The 19,537-nt window shown below is 38.1% G+C and overlaps 1 protein-coding gene across 6 annotated transcripts in view; it reads left to right on the top strand.

Annotated features, from left to right (window-relative positions):
- MORC4 (MORC family CW-type zinc finger 4) overlaps positions 1–19,537 on the top strand; it is a 59,437-nt gene that overhangs the window by 20,144 nt on the left and 19,756 nt on the right. For all 6 annotated transcript variants that reach the window (XM_054676900.1, XM_016943445.3, XM_016943443.4 and 3 more), the window contains 3 exons: positions 1,889–2,008; positions 3,406–3,506; positions 17,987–18,085. In XM_054676900.1, coding sequence (XP_054532875.1) covers positions 1,889–2,008; positions 3,406–3,506; positions 17,987–18,085 — 320 coding nt within the window. The remainder of the gene's footprint in view (positions 1–1,888; positions 2,009–3,405; positions 3,507–17,986; positions 18,086–19,537) is intronic.

The following is a 19,537-nucleotide window of genomic DNA, read 5'->3' as shown; positions in this document are numbered from 1 at the left end:
GGCCCGAGAAACATGTTTACACTCTATTTGCTTTATCAAAGGCATTATCTAGCATGCTTTGTCTTTCCCTGACCAAAAATGAGAAATCGTTGGTCTCTTTTTTCTCCTTTTTGAGAACACATATCTTGGCTACTAGGAATGTTTTCTTAAAGCATAAACAAATCAATTTAATAAAGCCAGAGCTAGCATTGTTTGCTTCTATAGGTGAATTAGTTATAATCTCACCATATGTAGACTAGGATGTTAGTGCCATAGGTTTAACAGAGCCAGTCTAAAGAAGTGCTTGCCAACTACTGTGTTAGGATATAACACATACCTGTCTCTAGCTTTTTTCTTTTGTGGGTTTCTATCAGGGAAACTTCTATGCATGCATTCTATATGTTACCTTGACTCTTCTCAGACTCCCTTCCCATTAAACCAAATTACCTTCCGATACTATAGTTTGGACTAAACAGATTTACTGTAGACATGAGTAAAATGAAAGTCCTAATAAAATTTCCCCCAAGGTCACTGAGGAACAAGATCATTGATAGTAACTTATTTACTTCTCAATTATCAAAGGCCACTTCTTTCATCTTTGTTCTCTCTCCTTACGCTAATTTGGTGAGTCTCCTACCCCACTGTACCCTCACTCCATAATTTAGAATTTTAAAAGTGCACAACAGAAAGAAAAATTTGACAGTCTTTATCTTTACAAAGATAATTTTATGGCATAGGATTTTGGTTTGTTTGCTTGCAGGAGTTTTGTCTTGTTTTGTTTTTGCGTTAGAATAGGTCTTATTTGAGGTTTTATATGAACTGCTAGAGCCCAGAACATTATATATTCTGAGCCAAACATTACTGTGTTATGCACCCACTTGAGTCATGTCTTTGTATCATATGTGACCCATTTGTTATAGGGTTTTGATGCAAGTAGCTTGTCTTTTAGAGGGGGCATGGAGATCATTTTTTGAATAAGTAACAAAAGTAAATTTTCATTCAACTCATTTAGACATGAAGGTTTCTTAGTATTTGTTTTAATGAAAATCTCAGTTTCTCTATCTCCCCTTTATCTTTCTCACTTACTTACCTTGGTTTTTAAATTAAGTAGGACTTGTTAAAAACTCATCATTATTCATGTTTTACTTATAATAATCAGTTGTCTTCATTTCATTTATCCAAGCTTGTTAACTTCTTCCCATGAAATATATCACTACAGGACTATTCATTGTTCTTTACCTTTGCTTTTGCTTTCATTGTGTTTGGTATGGTAAGAAGGATTTACCTTATTGGATATAATTGTACAGATTTGTATTGGACCATTTACAGCTCTTATCAGAACCTATGTGCCCTAGCAGCAAACTGAGCAACTAGCAAGGGCTAAGAAATGTTTTATGATTATTTGTCAATTTTTAAATCACTGATGGTATTTAGGTATCTTTTCTTACAGTCTTTCTATGCGTGTGTGTGTGTGTGTGTGTGTGTGTGCGTGTGTGTGTGTGATGTTTTTATAATCTGAGCGTTTCCTGATATTCTCAAATATTTCAAGGACATAATTTTAAAAGAGATGCATATGGCTATATCAACATTTATTTAATCATTTCTTTATTGTTGAACATTTAAATTATTTCTGTTTCTCTGCTTTTATAACAAATTGAAAAATCTCTGTAATTCCTAAACGTTTGTGGGCCTCCCTGACTGTTTCTGTGGGATAAATTCTTTAAAAGAGAATTACTTGGTCAAATATTAAGAATATTCTTAAAGCTATTGCAACAGATGTTTAAATGCCCTCAAAAAGGTTGTACCAATTTATGTCCCTTGGTATTTGATGGTTTTTGCTATAATATGATGTAAAATTTTGTCGTTGAAGCCCCTGGTATGTTTGTCTCCTTAACGATGTTCTTCTCAGAATAAGCAGGTGAGAATCACCTTTGGGTTCTCTTGCAAGAGTAGTAACCAGTTTGGAATAATGATGTATCATAACAACCGACTCATAAAATCTTTTGAGAAGGTGGGGTGCCAGGTGAAGGTGAGTAGTTAATATTTCTTTGTCATAGGAGACTGAAAAGAGTAGGAAGAGAATTTAAAATTTGCAAAGGGGATAGGCTCATTAATGGCTTTTACTCCCATCTTATGATGCTTATTGAATTCTGATCCTGGAATTGTGTTACCAGTGAGCTGTCTTGTGTTGAAATCTCTTTCTAACTCTCATTCTTCAGCTGTTAATCAACCCAACAACTTTACTGAATGCATTTTCTAAGTAGCTGTCAATAAGAGGCAGAATTAGAATACCAGCAAGCTTACCATGTGTGTCAGCTTATTTGTGTTTTAGGTAACTCCATTTTCTTGGAGAGACAATAAGGCATAGTGGAAGGCGTATAAAATATGGTGGTTGAAGACCAGGATTTGGGTCCTGAATTTTCCATTTACAAGCTGTGTAACCTTGGATAAATTGTTTAATTTATCTGAAGCTCAATTTCCTGACCTTTATGTAAAGTGGAAACAACAATAATAAGCATACCTGCTTTGCCTGCCTCACAGCTTACAGGGTTGAGAGATTTAAATGGGATAAATTATGTGAAAATATTTTTTAAACCACTCTACACAAATTTTACCATCATCTTTAATGTCTTAATGATTATTTAAAGTAGTAATGTCTACAAGTATCCCTTTTATTCCTATTTTACAGATAAGATTGCTAAAGCACAAAAAATGATGAACTGCTTCAACATAGTAAGACAGTTATATAAAGCCCAGGATAGCTCGTTTTCAGCCTATTTTGTTTTCCCTTGTTATAGCACCTTTAGACAACTCGTGTTTGTGTTCCAGTCCAATTACACCTTTACTCAGTTTCTTCCATTAAAGAATTAGAATATGATTTAAATCTATAAAACTCTTGCGTCAACTTGTAATTAATAATTGCTGTAAGTGTGACTCTCTTTAGTAGTTGTTTGGTGGCCTATGTATGTGGGAAAATTGTTTATTTTAATATAGGATCACATAGAACCCTTAAAATTGTTTTCAGATGAATATTTGTTTCAGTTCCTTAGAACAGTAGTATATAACCTTGTTTTTTTAGCACGGTAATTCTTTATTCAAATGCAGTCTTATGGCAGTCCTGGAATATAAAGCAGATAAAAGTGGAGGTAGTGTGGGTGAAGTAGAGATGGCTACTAATTGCAGAAGACTCCTAGGGATCTATGGATCATATTTTGAAAATCTCTGCCCTAGAATTTGTCAGAATTTCTAGTTCAGTTTAATGCTTGCAGTCTGTTGATGTACATTCTAAGTGTTTCTCTAGATCTTGATGGTCTTTTCTTGCCCATGAAGGTTATGTAACCTTTCTATTATTGTTTGGAATCAAAAGGAAATGCCTCCAGGCAGCCAACAGTAATGTAAGTGTTGAAATTAATATTTTCTTCTAAGCCAACTCGTGGAGAAGGTGTAGGAGTAATTGGAGTCATTGAGTGCAATTTCCTAAAACCTGCCTACAACAAACAAGACTTTGAGTATACCAAGGAGTACCGGTGAGTCACTCCCAACCTGAGGTGCTTCCGTTAGTTTGTTCAGATATGATTCTGTTCTCCAAAGCCTCTAAAACCATCTCTAAAAAGCAGCTAAATAAGTTAACTGAGAATTACTTCAAATTTGTTTTCCAAGATTAGAGATAAAATGCTTTCATTTTTAAATTAAAGTTTGCTGAATGATATATGGAGTCTCGTTGAGATAAACCTTACCTTTAGAAATTATGCAAAGAGCATAGGAGTAATTTGGTAAAAGATTTCTGGGGAAATGAAAAGCTTTGGAATTGATCTTAATGGAAACAGATGAATGGATCTGAAGTTATGGAATACATTAGATAAAAAAAAGCAGTTTGAAATTTGTTCCAAAAATTTTTCTTGAAGCCAGTGAACAGATTTAGAGCAAAGTGATGGAACAGCAGGAAAGACATGTGCTTTCATTAAAGCATCTAGATTTAATAGGGCAGGCAAACAGGTAAGAATCTGAAAGGAACTCGACATTATGGCTGAACCAGTAGGGATATTTTTTGAAAGGAGTTTTTAAAGCCAGGTTAGAATAGTTTGTTTAAAAAATGTCGAGAGGGAGATGGGTCTTTATTTCATTAAGTATTATGAGACAGCTTCTATGTGCCAGGTACTAAGGATGAAAAATAAGACTCTTTGATACCTATGAACAAATATGTATGCAAATAAGAAACTTAAATACTTATAAAATAATTGCTTTAATAGGGGGTATGTGCAAAGTGGGGAGAACTTTAAATATGCTTAAGGGAGTCAGGGAAGGCTTCACAAAGCAGATTATATTTGATATTAAATATGAAGGAAAAGTTTTCTAGGTGGACAATAGAGGAAGGACATTCTAAGCAGAGGGAAGTATCTGTAAGGGCAAAAAAGGGTAAGAGGTATTCTGGGAGTATGGAGAAAGAAGGCGTGAGGACATTTGCGGTCATTTTCCTTGAAGTCTCAGTAGCAAATATTTTTCTTAGAGTGGGAGAAAAGAAATTTCCCAAATCTCTTTTGTTTTGTGCCCAAACTGTAATAAAGTCAAGTCTTGTACCTTAATTTGTCTGTAACCACAAGAATTTTAGGTTTAGTGTTTGAGAGAGATAACTATTTGAATGGCAACTCCAAATTAATTTCAGGGTAATTAGTTCATGGTTACTTGGGCTACTCAGTGGTTATGACAACTACCTGCCCTCAGTCTAAGTAAAATGGTCATTTAAATATAAATCTGGCCCATAATGGAAATCTTTGACCAGGACTTAACTCTAAGTGAAAGCTTAGGAATGACATTAGTTTGACAGAAGTCTCCGAGTCAAGTTATTATGTTTCAATTGAGTGAAAGGAATAGTGAATTGCTGATGACTACCTAAATAATTAAGATTTGTGAAATTCAAATGTTAGATATTAAAAATTATTTAACATCTTTCTATATCATCTTTGCCACCAACCCCCCAAGTCTACCTTTAAAATTTTACAGGCATTAGATCTTTGGTTTTTGATGTCTAGTTTTGGTATGATGAGGTGATTGCAGTGGATCAGATAGAGATAGTCTGTAGACAGTAGATTTATTCAGTTGAACACACATGATTTCTGACTTACTTAGCATAACATCTGCTACACACTTTATTAAAAACAGGGAACTAGTATACTATTCTGCGTGCAGTCTTTTGAGGATAACAAATTTGCATAACTCATGCCAATTCTGGCACCATTGCCCTTTTTTATTCAATTTATTTTATATAAAATGAAAAGGTATTTAAATTAAAAAAAGGAATTTAAGAGAGGGATTAGAGAAGGTTGTCTGCTATAACAAACTCATCCTATGAGTATTATAGATATCAAAACCTGCAAATGATAAAAGAGATACCAGCCATCATACTGCTGGAATGTCTACAAATAAATCATCTGTAATACCACTTTTAACAGTTGTGGAGCTTACAGTCATTTGTATAAACAGATTATAACATATATGAAGTAATTTGGCGAGCAATAAAAAATCTCTTTAATCAACCAAAACCTAAGTAGTATGTTATGGGGAAAATGCCTTGATATAGGAGATGGGGAAGGTTTTGGGTAGAAAGTATGACTTGAGATGTGCCTCACATGATATAAGATGTGGAAGAGAGGAAAGGGAATTCTAGGATGGAATTGTAGCATGAGCTAAGGTAGTGACAGGAACTCAGAATGGTAAGAATATGGAGAGAGGAGATAACAGGATATAGCTAGAGTGAAGGCAAATCAAGTTAAATGAGTAGAGTAGAGCCATACCCCAGAGCAGCAGTTGGTAAACTTTTTCTGAAAAGGGCCAGAAAGGGTCACAACTACTTGATTTTGCTGTAGTATGAAAGCAGCCATAGACAATAAGTAAAGGAATTGGCATGGGTATGTCTAATAAAATTTTGTTTACAAAAACAGGCAGTGGGCTGGATTTGGCTCCAGTTTGCTGACCCCTGTCCTAGAACCATCATTCCTAAATTACATGCTAAGCTACACATAATGAATTCATAGGAGAGCCATGAGGTATTTTACATCTTTGAGGGAAATACAGTGATACTCAGCTTCTGTCTATAAACCACAGAAATTGTCTTCTATTGCTGTCATAACAAATTACCACATAACTTAGTGGCTGAAAACAATACTAATTTACTGTCGTAGCGTGCTGTAGGTTGGATGTCCTACACAGATCTTACTGGGCTATAATCGAGGTGTTGGCAGGGCTGCATTCCTTTCTGGAGGCTCTAGGGAAGAATCCATTTTCCTGTCTTTTCCAGCTTATAGAGGCTGCCAGCATTTCTTGCCCATGGCCCTCTTCCATCACCTTCAAAGCTAGTAGTGACAGGTTGAGTCCTCATATTGCATCACTCTGATGACCTTGCTTTTGTCATCACATCTTCTCTGATTCTGACTCTTCTGCTGCACTCTTCTACTTTTAAGGTCCCTTGTGATTACATTGGATAATTCAGGATATTCTTCCTATCTTAAGGTCAACTTGATGAGTAACCTAAATTCCCACTTGCTGTGTAAACATTATTATGTCTATCACAGTCTGCCCTTTGTTCTCTCAGATTCCACTTACATCTCATATGCAAAATATATTCACCCCATCCCAACGTTTCCAAAAGTCCCTACCCATTACAGCATCAATGCAGAGTCAAAAATTTCACGTAAATGTCATCAGCTCAAAAGTCTCAAATCTCATTATCTAAATCACATAAGGGCAATACTCTGAGTATGGCACATCTTAGGGCAAAACTCCTCTACATCTGTGGATATGTATTTTCTTTTTTGTATTTTGCTGTTAAAGTACAGTGGTGGGACAAGCATAGGATACTAATTATATATATTCTTGTTTGAATGGGGGAGAAACTAAAAGGAAAAAAGGGGTCACAGGTCACAGGCATTTTCAAAATCTAGCCAGGCACATTCCATTAAATGTCAAGGCCTTCATCCTCTAGTCTTGAAGCTTTGCCCTCTGGACTTATGGCTCCACCCTGAAAGCTGTCTTTCCTTTTTCCTGAAGGGTAGCATGTGTTGGCAGCTGAGTAGTTTCATCAGCCTGTTTCCTGACTGTAGAATTTTGAGGGTCAAACAGGATTCTCTCCATCCCTTTCAATTCAAGCTAGCTTTTTGTTTTGATTTTTTGTTTGTTTGTTTGTTTTTGAGATGGAGTTTTGCTCTTGTTGCCCAGGCTGGAGTGCAATGGCAACCGCAACCTCCCCATCTGGGGTTCAAGCGATTGTCCTGCCTCAGCCTCCCGAGTAGCTGGGATTACAGGCATGCGCCACCACGCCCGGCTAATTTTGTATTTTTAGTAGAGACGGGGTTTCTCCATGTTGGTCAGTCTGGTCTTGAACTCCTGACCTCAGGTGATCTGCCTGCCTCGGTCTCCCAAAGTGCTGGGATTTCAGGTGTGAGCTACTGTGCCTGGCCTCAAGCTAGCTTTCATGCTAGCGTGCCATTCTTAAGAACCTTGTGAGTCTCCCATGCGTGTCATGTATATTCATGTCATCCAACAAGAGGCTCTTGGCAGGTCTTTCCTAGGGAATCCTATGTCTATTTTTTGGCTCCAGCTGAGATGGCTATGGAGATCTGTGAGTCACAGGCTTTATCTTTTTTTTATTATTATACTTTAAATTCTGGGTTACATGTGCAGAACGTGCAATTTTGTTATGTAGGTATACACGTGCCATGGTGGTTTGCTGCACCCATCAACCCTTCACCTACATTAGGTATTTCTCCTAATGTTATCCCTCCCCTAGCTTCCCACCCCCTACAGGCCCCAGTGTGTGATGTTCCCCTCCCTGTGTCCATGTGTTCTCATTGTTCAACTCCCACTTATGAGTGAGAACATGCGGTGTTTGGTTTTCTGATCTTGTGATAGTTTGCTGAGAATGATGGTTTCCAGCTTCATCCATGTCCCTGCAAAGGACATGAACTCATCCTTTTTTATGACTGCATAGTATTCCATGTGTATATGTGCCACATTTTCTTAATCCAGTCTATCATTGTTGGACATTTGGGTTGGTTCCAAGTCTTTGCTATTGTGAATAGTGCCACAATAAACATACGTGTGCATGTGTCTTTATAGTAGAATGATTTATAATCCTTTGGGTATATACCCAGTAATGGGATTGCTGGGTCAAATGGTATTTCTAGTTCTAGATTCTTGAGGAATCGCCACACTGTCTTCCACAATGGTTGAACTAATTTACACTCCCACCAACAGTGTCAAAGGGTTCCTATTTTTCCATAACCTCTCCAGCATCTGTTGTTTCCTGACTTTTTAATGGTCGCCATTCTAACTGGCGTGAGATGGTATCTCATTATGGTTTTGATTTGCATTTCTCTAATGACCAGTGATGATGAGCATTTTTTTCATATGTCTGTTGGCTGCATAAATATCTTCTTTTGAGAAGTGTCTGTTCATATGCTTTGCCCATTTTTTGATGGGGTTGTTTGCTTTTTCATTGTAAATTTGTTTAAGTTCTTTGTAGATTCTGGATATTAGCCGTTTGTCAGATGGATAGTTTACAAAATTTTTCTCCCATTCTGTAGGTTGCTTGTTCATTCTGATGATAGTTTCTTTTGCTGTGCAGAAGCTCTTTAGTTTAATTACATCCCATTTGTCAATGTTGGCTTTTGTTGCCATTGCTTTTGGTGTTTTAGACATGAAGTCTTTGCCCATGCCTATGTCCTGAATGGTATTGCCTAGGTTTTCTTCTAGGATTTTTATGGTCCTAGGTCTTACATTTAAGTCTTTGATCCATCTTGAGTTGATTTTTGTATAAGGTGTAAGGAAGTGGTCCAGTTTCAGTTTTCTGCATATGGCTAGCCAGTTTTCCTAACACCATTTATTAAATATCGAATCTTTTCCCTATTGCTTGTGTGTGTCAGGTTTGTCAAAGATCAGATGGTGGTAAATGTGTGGTATTATTTCTGAGGCCTCCGTTCTGTTCCTTTAGTCTGTATATCTGTTTTGGTACCAGTACCATGCTGTTTTGGTTACTGTAGCCTTGTAGTAAAGTTTGAAGTCAGGTAGTGTGATGCCTCCAGCTTTGTTCTTCTTGCCCAGGACTGTCTTGGCTATGCGGGCTCTTTTTTGCTTCCATATGAAGTTTAAAGTAGGTTTTTCCAATTCTGTGAAGAAAGTCAGTGGTAGCTTGATGGGGATAGCATTGAATCTATAAATTACTTTGGGCACTAAGGCCATTTTCACAATATTTGTTCTTCCTATCCATGAGCATGGAGTGTTTTTCCATTCGTTTGTGCCCTCTCTTATTTCCTTGAGCAGTGGTTTGTAGTTCTTGAAGAGGTCCTTCACATCCATTGTAAGTTATATTCCTAGGTATTTTATTCTCTTAGTAGCAACTGTGAAGGGCAGTTCATTCATGATTTGGCTCTGTTTGTCTATTATTGGTGTATAGGAATGCTTGTGATTTTTGCGCATTGATTTTGTATTCTGAGACTGCTGAAGTTGCTTATCAGCTTAAGGAGATTTTGGGCTGAGACAGTGGGGTTTTCTAAGTATACAGTCATGTCATCTGTAAACAGAGACCATTTGACTTCCTCTCTTCCTATTTGAATACCGTTTATTGCTTTCTCTTGCCTGATTGCCCTGGCCAGAACTTCCAATACCATGTTGAATAGGAGTGGTGGGAGAGGGCATCCTTGTCTTATGCCAGTTTTCAAAGGGAATGCTTCCAGGTTTTGCCCATTCGGTATGATATTGGCTGTGGGTTTGTCATAAATAGCTCCTATTATTTTGAGATAGGTTCCATCAATACCTAGTTTTTTGAGAGTTTTAGCATGGAAGGCTGTTGAATTTTGTCGAAGGCTTTTTCTGCATCTATTGAGATAATCATGTCGTTTTTGTCATTGGTTCTGTTTATGTGATGGATTATGTTTATTGATTTGTGTTTGTTGAACCAGCCTTGCATCCCAGGGATGAAGCCAACTTGATTGTGGAGGATAAGCTTTTTGATGTGCTGCTGGATTCGGTTTGCCAGTGTTTTATTGAGGATTTTCACATCGATGTTCATCAGGGATATTGGCCTAAAATTTTCTTTTTTTGTTGTGTCTCTGCCAGGCTTTGGTATCAGGATGATGCTGGCCTCATAAAATGAATTAGGTAGGATTCCCTCTTTTTCTATCGATTGGAATAGTTTCAGAAGGAATGGTACCAGCTTCTCTTTGTATCTCTGGTAGAATTCAGCTGTGAATCCATCTGGTCCTGGACTTTTTTTGGTTGGTAGGCTATTAATTGTTGCCTCAATTTCAGAGCCTGTTATTGGTCTATTCAGAGATTCAGCTTCTTCCTGCTTTACACTTAGGAGGGTGTATGTGTCGAGGAATTTATCCATTTCTTCTAGATTTTCTAGTTTATTTGCGTAGAGGTGTTTATAGTATTCTCTGATGGTAGTTTGTATTTCTGTGGGATTGGTGGTGATATCCCCTTTATCATTTTTTATTGTGTCTATTTGATTCTTCTCTCTTTTATTCTTTATTAATCTTGCTAGCAGTCTGTCTATTTGGTTGCTCTTTTCGAAAAATCAGCTCCTGAGATTCATTGAATTTTTGAAGGGATTTTTGTGTCTCTATCTCCTTCATTTCTGCTCTGATCTTAGTTATTTCTTGCCTTCTGCTAGCTTTTGAATTTGTTTGCTCTTGCTTCTCTAGTTCTTTTAATTGTGATGTTAAGGTGTTGATTTTAGATCTCTCCTGTTTTCTCTTGTGGGCATTTAGTGCTATAAATTTCCCTCTACAGACAGCTTTAAATGTGTCCCAGAGATTCTGGTATGTTGTGTCTTTGTTCTCATTGGTTTCAAAGACCATCTTTATTTCTGCTTTCATTTCATTATTTACCCACCAGTCATTCAGGAGCAGGTTGGTCAGTTTCCATGTAGTTGTGCGATTTTGAGTGGGATTCTTAATCCTGAGTTATAATTTGATTGCACTGTGGTCTGAGAGAGTTTTTTGTGTTTTATTTTACATTTGATGAGTGTTTTACTTCCAATTACTTGGTCAATTTTAGAATGAGTGCTATGTGGTACTGAGAAGAATGTATATTCTGTTGATTCGTGGTGGAGAGTTCTGTAGATGTCTATTAGGTCTGCTTGGTCCAGAGCTGAGTTCAAGTCCTGGATATCCTTGTTAATTTTCTGTCTTGTTGATCTGTCTAATGTTGACAATGGAGGGGTGTTAAAGTCTCCCATTATTATTGTGTGGGAGTCTAAGTCTCTTTGTAGGTCTCCAAGAACTTGCTTTATGAATCTGGGTGTTCTTGTATTGGGTGCATATATATTTAGGATAGTTAGCTCTTCTTGTTGAATTGATCCCTTTACCATTATGTAATGGCCTTCTTTGTCTCTTTTGATCTTTGTTGGTTTAAGGTCTGTTTTATCAGAGACCAAGATTGCAACCCCTGCTTTTTTTTTTTTTTTTTTTTTTGCTTTCCATTTCCTTGGTAGATCTTCCTCCATTCCTCTATTTTGAGCCTGTGTGTGTCTTTGCATGTGAGATGGGTCTCCTGAATACAGCACACCAATGGGTCTTGACACTTTATCCAGTTTGCCAGTCTTTGTTTTTTAATTTGGCATTTAGCCCATTTACATTTAAGGTTAATATTGTTATGTGTGAATTTGATCCTGTCATTATGATGCTAGCTGGTTATTTCACCTGTTAATTGATGCAGTTTCTTCATAGTGTCAATGGTGTTTATAATTTGGCATGTTTTTGCAGTGGCTAGTACCAGTTGTTCCTATCCATGTTTAGTGCTTCCTTCAGGAGCTCTTGTAAGGCAGGCCTGGTGGTGACATAATCTCTCATCATTTGCTTGTCTGTAAAGGATTTTATTTCTCCTTCACTTATGAAGCTTAGTTTGGCTGTATATGAAATTCTCGTTTGAAAATTCTTTTATTTAAGAATGTTGAATATTGGCCCCTACTCTCTTCTGGCTTATAGGGTTTCTGCACAGAGATCCACTGTTAGTCTGATGGGCTTCCCTTTGTGGGTATCCCGCCCTTTCTCTCTGGCTGCTCTTAACAGCTTTTCCTTCATTTCAACCTTGGTGAATCTGACCATTGTGTGTCTTGGGGTTGCTCTTCTCGAGGAGTATCTTTGTGGTGTTCTCTGTATTTCCTGAATTTGAATGTTGGCCTGTCTTTCTAGGTTGGGGAAGTTCTCCTGGATAATATCCTGAAGAGTGTTTTCTAACTTGGTTCCATTTTCCTGTCACTTTCAGGATCACCAGTCAAACGTGGATTTGGTCTTTTCACTTAGTCCCATATTTCTTGGAGGCTTTGTTCGTTTCTTTTCACTCTTTTTTCTCTAATCTTGTCTTCTCACTTTATTTCATTAATTTTATCTTCAATCACTGATTTCCTTTCTTCTGCTTCATCAAATCTGCTATTGAAGCTTGTGTATGCTTCACGAAGTTCTCATACTGTGGTTTTTAGCTCTATCAGGTCATTAAAGCTCTTCTCTACACTGGTTATTCTAATTAGCCATTCGTCTAACCTTTTTTCTAGGTTTTTAGCTTCCTTACTATGGGTTAGAACATTTCCTTTAGCTCAGAGTAGTTTGTTATTACCCACCTTCTGAAGCCTACTTCTGTCAACTTGTCAAACTCATTCTCCATCCAGTTTTGTTCCCTTGCTGGCAAGGAGTTGTGTTCCTTTGGAGGAGAAGAGGTGTTCTGGTTTTTGGAATTTTCAGCCTTTCTGCTCTGGTTTCTCCCCATCTTTGTGGTTTTATCTACCTTTGGTCTTTGATGTTGGGGACCTACCTATGGATGGGGTTTTGGTGTGGATGTCCTTTTTGTTGATGTTGATGCTATGCCTTTCTGTTTGTTAGTTTTCCTTCTAACAGACAGGCCCCTCAGCTGCAGGTCTGTTGGAGTTTGCTGGAGGTCCACTCCAGACGCTGTTTGCCTGGGTATCTCACGAGTGGAGGCTGCAGAACAAATATTGCTGCCTGATCCTTCCTCTGGAAGCTTTGTCCCAGAGGGGCACCCGCCTGTATGAGATGTCTGTTGGCCCCTACTGGGAGGTGTCTCCCAGTCAGGCTACACGGGGGTCAGGGACTTACTTGAGGAGGCAGTCTGTCCATTATCAGAACTTGAACGCTGTGCTTGGAGAACCACTTCTGTCTTCAGAGCTGTCAGGCAGGGACATTTCTGTCTGCAGAAGCTGTCTGCTGCCTTTTGTTCAGATATGCCCTGCCCCCAGAGGTGGAATCTAGAGAGGCAGTAGGCCTTGCTGAGCTGTGGTGAGCTCCGCCCAGTTTGAGCTTCCCTGCTGCTTTGTATACACTGTGAACATAGAACCACCTACTCAAGCCTCAGCAATGGCAGATGCCCCTCCCTCTGCCAAGCTCCCCTGTTCCAGGTCGATTTCAGACTGCTGCGCTAGCAGTGAGCAAGGCTCTGTGGGCGTGGCATCCACCAAGCCAGACACAGGAGGGGACCTCCTGGTCTGCTGGTTGCAAAGACCGAGGGAAAAGTGCAGTATTTGGGCAGAAGTGTACCACTCCTCCAGGTACAGTCACTCACGGCTTCCCTTTGCTAGGAAAGGGAAATCCCCTGACCCCTTGCGTTTCCCCGTGAGGTGATGCCCCGCCCTGCTTTGGCTCACCCTCCGTGGGCTGCACCCACTCTTCAACCAGTCCCAATGAGATGAACCAGGTACCTCAGTTGGAAATGCAGAAATTACCTGTCTTCTGCGTCGATCTCACTGGGAGCTGTAGACTGGGGCTGTTCCTATTCAGCCATCTTGGAAACGCTCACTTTATCTTTTCAAAGAGTAGTTTGTGTGACTGAATGCTCTGACCTTTTGATTTTCTGAGATATTATCAAAAGATTGTTCAGCCCCAGCCTCAGCTTTTTCTCTAGAGCATACTTTCCTGACGGTGAATCTCTAAATTTTAGCATATTTTGCAATCTGGATGGGCTGAGAATTTCCCAAGTAATCAAGTCCTGGTTTCTTTTTGTTTAACAGTTCATTCGTCAATTTGTCTCTCTCCTCTTGCATTTTACATAAGCAGCAAGAAGACACCAGGCCACACCTTTAACACTTTTCCTGAAGATCTCCTCAGCTAAATTTCCAATTTCATCATTTGCAAGTTCTGTTTTCCACATAACTGTAGGACAGTTCTGCTAAGCTTTCTGCCACTGTGTAACAAAGATCATCTTCTCTCAAGTTTTCCAATAACATGTTCGTCACTTCCTTCTGAGCCTTCACTAGCAATACCTTTAACATCCATATTTCTACCAATACTCTTGTTTACAATGATTTGGGTATTCTCTAAGGTAATTTGTGTTTTCTCTACCGTACTTTTCACTTCTTTCTGAGCCCTCATTAGTGAAAGCATTTATTAACATATATATTTCTACTAACGTCTGTTGAAGGCAATGTAGGTTTTTTTCTGTCAAGCTTCTCAAAATTTTTGCAACCTCTGCCAATTGCCAATTCTAAAGCCACTTCCATATTTTTAGGTATTTGTTATAGTAGTACCCCTCTTCCAGGTAGCATCCGCTACATTCTTTTTCATTATATCATATCTTTGTGAATCTGGATTTAATCCATTTACATTAAAGTAATTACTGATAAGGAGAGACTTACTTCTGTCATTTTGCTGTTTGTTTTCTGTGTCCCTTGTAGCTTTCTTTGCCCCTCATTTCCTACATTGCCGTCTTTTGTGTTTAGGTGATTTTTTTTATAGTGAAACATTTAAATTCCTTTCTCATTTCCTTTTGTGTATATTCTATAGCTATTTTGTTTGTGCTTATCATGGGAATTACATTTAATATCTTTTAAGTTATGACACTCTAATTTGGATTTATACTACCTTAACTTCAATTCCTTACAAAAGTTCTGCTCCTTTAACAGCTCCATCACCATTCCTTTCAGTTGTTATCACAGAATTACATCTTTGTACATTGTGTGTCCAAAATCATAAGTAATTTGTAATGGATTAGCCTTTTAAATTGCGTAGAAAACAAAATGAGGAGTTACAAACTGAATTACAATAATACTGGCTTGCAAACTCAAAATTTTTATCTTTTCTTTTCTTTTTTTTTTTTTTTTGACATGGAGTTTTGCTGTTGTTACCCAGGCTGGAGTGCAATGGCACCATCTTGGCTCACTACAACCTCCCCTTCCCGGTTCAAGCTATTCTCCTGCCTCAGCCTCCCACGTAGCTGGGATTACAGGCATGCACCACCATGCCCAGCTACTTTTGTATTTTTAGTAGAGACAGCGTTTCACCATGTTGGTCAGGCTAGTCTCGAACTCCTGGCCTCAGGTGATCCACCTGCCTCAGCCTCTCAAAGTGCTGGGATTACAGGCATGAGCCACTGCACCTGGCCAATTTTTTCTTTTAAATGTATTCTCTTACATTATATAGAAAATAAAAAGTGGAGTTACAAACTTCAAGGATTCCTTGAATGTAATATGTTGTTTCTCTCTTGGTGTTTTTAAGATTCTCTCTTTGTCTTTGACTTTCATGGTTTGATTACAATGTGTCTGGGTCTGAGTCTCTCTGAGTTCATCCTACTTGGAGTTAAGGTTGGATGTTTATATTCGTGTCTTTCATCAAATTTGAGAAGTTTTTGGCAATTATTTATTCAAGTATTCTTTCTGTTCCTTTCTCTCTTCTCTTTCTGGGACTCTGCTAATGCATATGTTGGACCACTTATGGTGTCCTATGGGTCCCTTAGTTTTTGTTCACTTTTCTTCAGTCTATTCTTTCTGCTCTTAATACTTGATAATTTCCATTTTTTATCTTCAAGTTCACTGATTCTTTTTTCTGTCTGATCAGATCTGCCTTTGAATTCCTGCGGTGGATTTTTCATTTCAGTTTTTAGACTTTTCAGCTCCAGACTTTGTTTTGGATTTCTTTTTAGGTTTGTTATCTCTTTGTTGATTTTCTATTTTGCTTATGCATTGTTTTCTTGACTTTCTGCTCATCTTCATATAGTTTTTTGAGTATCTTTAAGACCGTTTTAAAATCTTTGTCGAGTTGATCTATTATCAGTTCTTTTTCAGGGGTGGTTTCTATTTTTTTCCTTTGAGTGGGCCACCCTGTCTTGTTTGTTTGTATGCCTTGTGACTTTTTGTTGTAAACTGAACATTTGAATCTAATAATGTGGTAACTCTGGAAACAAAATTCTCCTTTCCTAGGGTTTGCTGGGTTTTTTGTTGTTGTTGTTGTTGTTTTTGTTATGTTGTAGGCTTTCTCTGTGCCAAGAATTGACCTGAGAAGTAAGTTTAAAGTCTTTTCACTTCTTTTCTCAGCTTGCATTTTTTTCTGGGCATTCACAGTGGCTTTCTAATTTTCCCCATATGTGCAATTGCTTTTGAATGTCCTTGTCTTTATGTCTGGCTCACAAAAGGGGGAAAACAGAGAAATAGAGGAGGAAAAAGAGATGCCAGGACTTTGAATCCTCTGGATGTCACTTCAACTGGAGGAGTAGAGGGTTGAAACAATGGGGGAGGTTCAACAACAATCGTCTCTTTCTTGCCTTTTTGTCTTCACATCTGTGATCAGAAGCAGCAAGCAGTGATCAGAGGATAGAATTGCAATATTTGGAGGACAGTGTCCTTTTTGCCCACACTGGCTCCTACAGGTTGCTCTTGGAACACATGGAGGGTTGCTTGCCACAGGGCTGGGAGTGGGGAATGGGTAGCTATTACTGAGCTAAGAACTGAAATTGACCAAAATTAACCACAATTTACCATCCAAGCCTTCCCCTGGAAGTTGCAAACTTTCCAATAGACTCCAGAGTTTCAAAATAGTTACATCATGCAGCTTTTGCTACGGCAGTTGTTGTATATGTAAGGAGACAGCTTCCACATGCTTCTTATTCTACCATCTTCCCATATGCCCATCTAATCTACTTCTTTTTAAAGTAGATTTTAAGTAGATTTTTAAGAGGAAATGAGGAATAGTTCTTCATCTGTGACTTGAGGGAAGGATATAGACATAGAGTAGGAACATAAATAGGTTGAAGGGGAATAAGAGTTTATAGGGGAGCTCATATATGATTACTTTAATCTTTTCCGTGTAGTGAGAATCTAATTTAATATGAATAAGGTAGAGATAAGGAAGAGTTTCTCTTAACAAGAGAAGAGCTCTGCAAAAACCTTGGGGAATGATCCAGGGGGCCAAGATATTTAAAAACTTCTGAATTCTAAGTGTACAGTTTTCCAGTTGTGTGTAGCTCTACATTAGGTTGTAATCTTGGGTTATGGAATTAAATAGGAATTAGTAATTCGAAAGTTGGAAGTTTTTAAAAGTAAAATTCAGGTTTTGATTTTTACAAATTACATTTTTGTTGACCCTGAGTCTACTGTTGTTCCTTTAGGGAGAGAAATAAAGAGCAAGGGCTGGAACTCAGATACAGCCTCCAGTAACGGCTATGTGGTAGAATGTTGGAGTGCTTGTTCATGGGCACCATAATGCTACTATGATCAGCATTTGGATGAAGAGGGACTATATAGACATATTAGAGTTAATATTTGATTGATTTATAATAGATAGGCTATAGTATTTGATCATCTGATTTTTACCTTGTTCTGAATTATCTACCTGTAGTCATCTGACAATCCAATAACTCCCCATCAACTTATCAATATTTGGCTCTATCCTATCTCTGCAGTTTGGTCCTCTGTCATAGTCTCTAATGTCAAGTTACCCACACACTCCATGATTCAACAAGCACTGAAAATTTATAGAACTCTACTTTTTAGCACTTGTGACCATTTCACCTTTTCAACTAAAGTGACTGTTCAGTGTTACAACTTTGTCATTTTGACATGTAGCTTGCAAAGGCAATGGATTCCCATCTTGGTTTCTTAAAGTGTAGATGTTCAAAAATATGCCAGATACTCTAAATTATTGGTGTCTGTTAAATGGGAACTTCTCAAAGAACAAAGAATTGTTCAACAAGTGCTAAACTTTGACATACTTCTTGCATTTTCTTTCAGGCTAACAATAAATGCCCTTGCCCAGAAGCTCAATGCTTACTGGAAGGAAAAAACATCTCAAGATAATTTTGAGACCTCAACTGTAGCCAGGCCAATACCGTAAGTAATAGATACAGAATATGAATGTATTAGGGGTAATATCCATAGATCAAATGGAAGGAACAAGGGTAATGTGTCTGGATTTGGTTCCTGCTGGTGGGTTCGTGGTGTCACTGACTTCAAGAATGAAGCTGCAGACCTTCGTGGTGAGTGTTACAGCTCTTAAAGATGGCACCGACCCAAAGAGTGAGTGGTAGCAAGGTTTATTGTGAACAGCGAAAGGACAAAGCTTCCACAGCTTGGAAGGGGACCTGAGTGGGTTGCCACTGCTTGCTGGGGTGGACAGCTTTTATTCCCTTATTATTCCCTCCCATGTTCCATTTCTGTCCTATCAGAGTGCCCTTTTTTCAATCCTCTCTGCGATTGGCTACTTTTAGAATCCTGCTGATAGGTGCGTTTTACAGAGCACTGATTGGTGCGTTTTACAATCCTCTTGTAAGACAGGAAAGTTCCCCAAGTCCCCACTCGACCCAGGAAGTCCAACTGGCCTCACCTCTCAGTAAGATGGTGCTTTTCACATCAGGAAGTTTAATTGACTAAAAATAAGAACTCACAGGTACTAATTGCTTCATTCTCTAAACCTCTTCATTCTGCTTTAACACATTTACGGTCTGGATCATAAATGTGAAGAGTTTAGTACTGGTAGTGTGATGTAGTAGAAGATGATGGCTATTTAAATCAAATGTTCCTGGGTTGAAAATCTGGATCTGCTTTTTAATAGTTGGATGAGCTTGGGTAAGTAAGTTACTTCACCTGTCTGAATATATTAACTTAGGTGACATACATTTTTAGCACAGTGACTGGCATATAGTAGGTGTTCAGACATGTTAGTAAACTTCCCCTTTTTTTATATTCCTAGTGAATATTGCTGGGATTGTACCAGTACTTGAGAGTAGGAATAGAGAACCCAGTATGTTAAAGAAAAGGTAGAATTTATTGACTCTAAGACAGACAAGTCAGGTAAGGAGCATAATACAGAGGATCGAATGTGTGCCAACACATACACAGTCAGTTACACCACCATCAAGACAAACATTAGAGTGGTAAAAGTTCTTTTTGGAGTAGGTACCTATTATTTTAATGGAAATTATTAGGCAAATGTATGATATAAAATTTTATTTCTAATGCAACCTAATGGCTGTATGTATATCACCCTCTTCTTATTCTGAAGATCTCAGCTTATGGCTGTCCTCCATAGTTTTCAAAGAAGTACAAACTAAGGTGAGATGCCATTTTTTGCCTTTCAAATTAGCAGTGATTAATGCAATGAAACAGATGTTCACATACTGCTAGAGAGTGTGTGTGCTGGAGGCAGAACTGTAATAATGGTAATTATTGAATGCTTACTTATATGTCAGGCACTGTTCTAAGTTCTTTACATGCAGTGATTTATTTAACCATCACAACAACCCTACCTGTTAGATATTATTATTACTTCTTTACAGATGTAGA

This window comes from Pan troglodytes, chromosome X (genome assembly GCF_028858775.2).
Source record: "Pan troglodytes isolate AG18354 chromosome X, NHGRI_mPanTro3-v2.0_pri, whole genome shotgun sequence".
Lineage (NCBI taxonomy): Eukaryota > Metazoa > Chordata > Mammalia > Primates > Hominidae > Pan > Pan troglodytes.
This window is presented reverse-complemented; position numbering and strand designations above follow the sequence as displayed.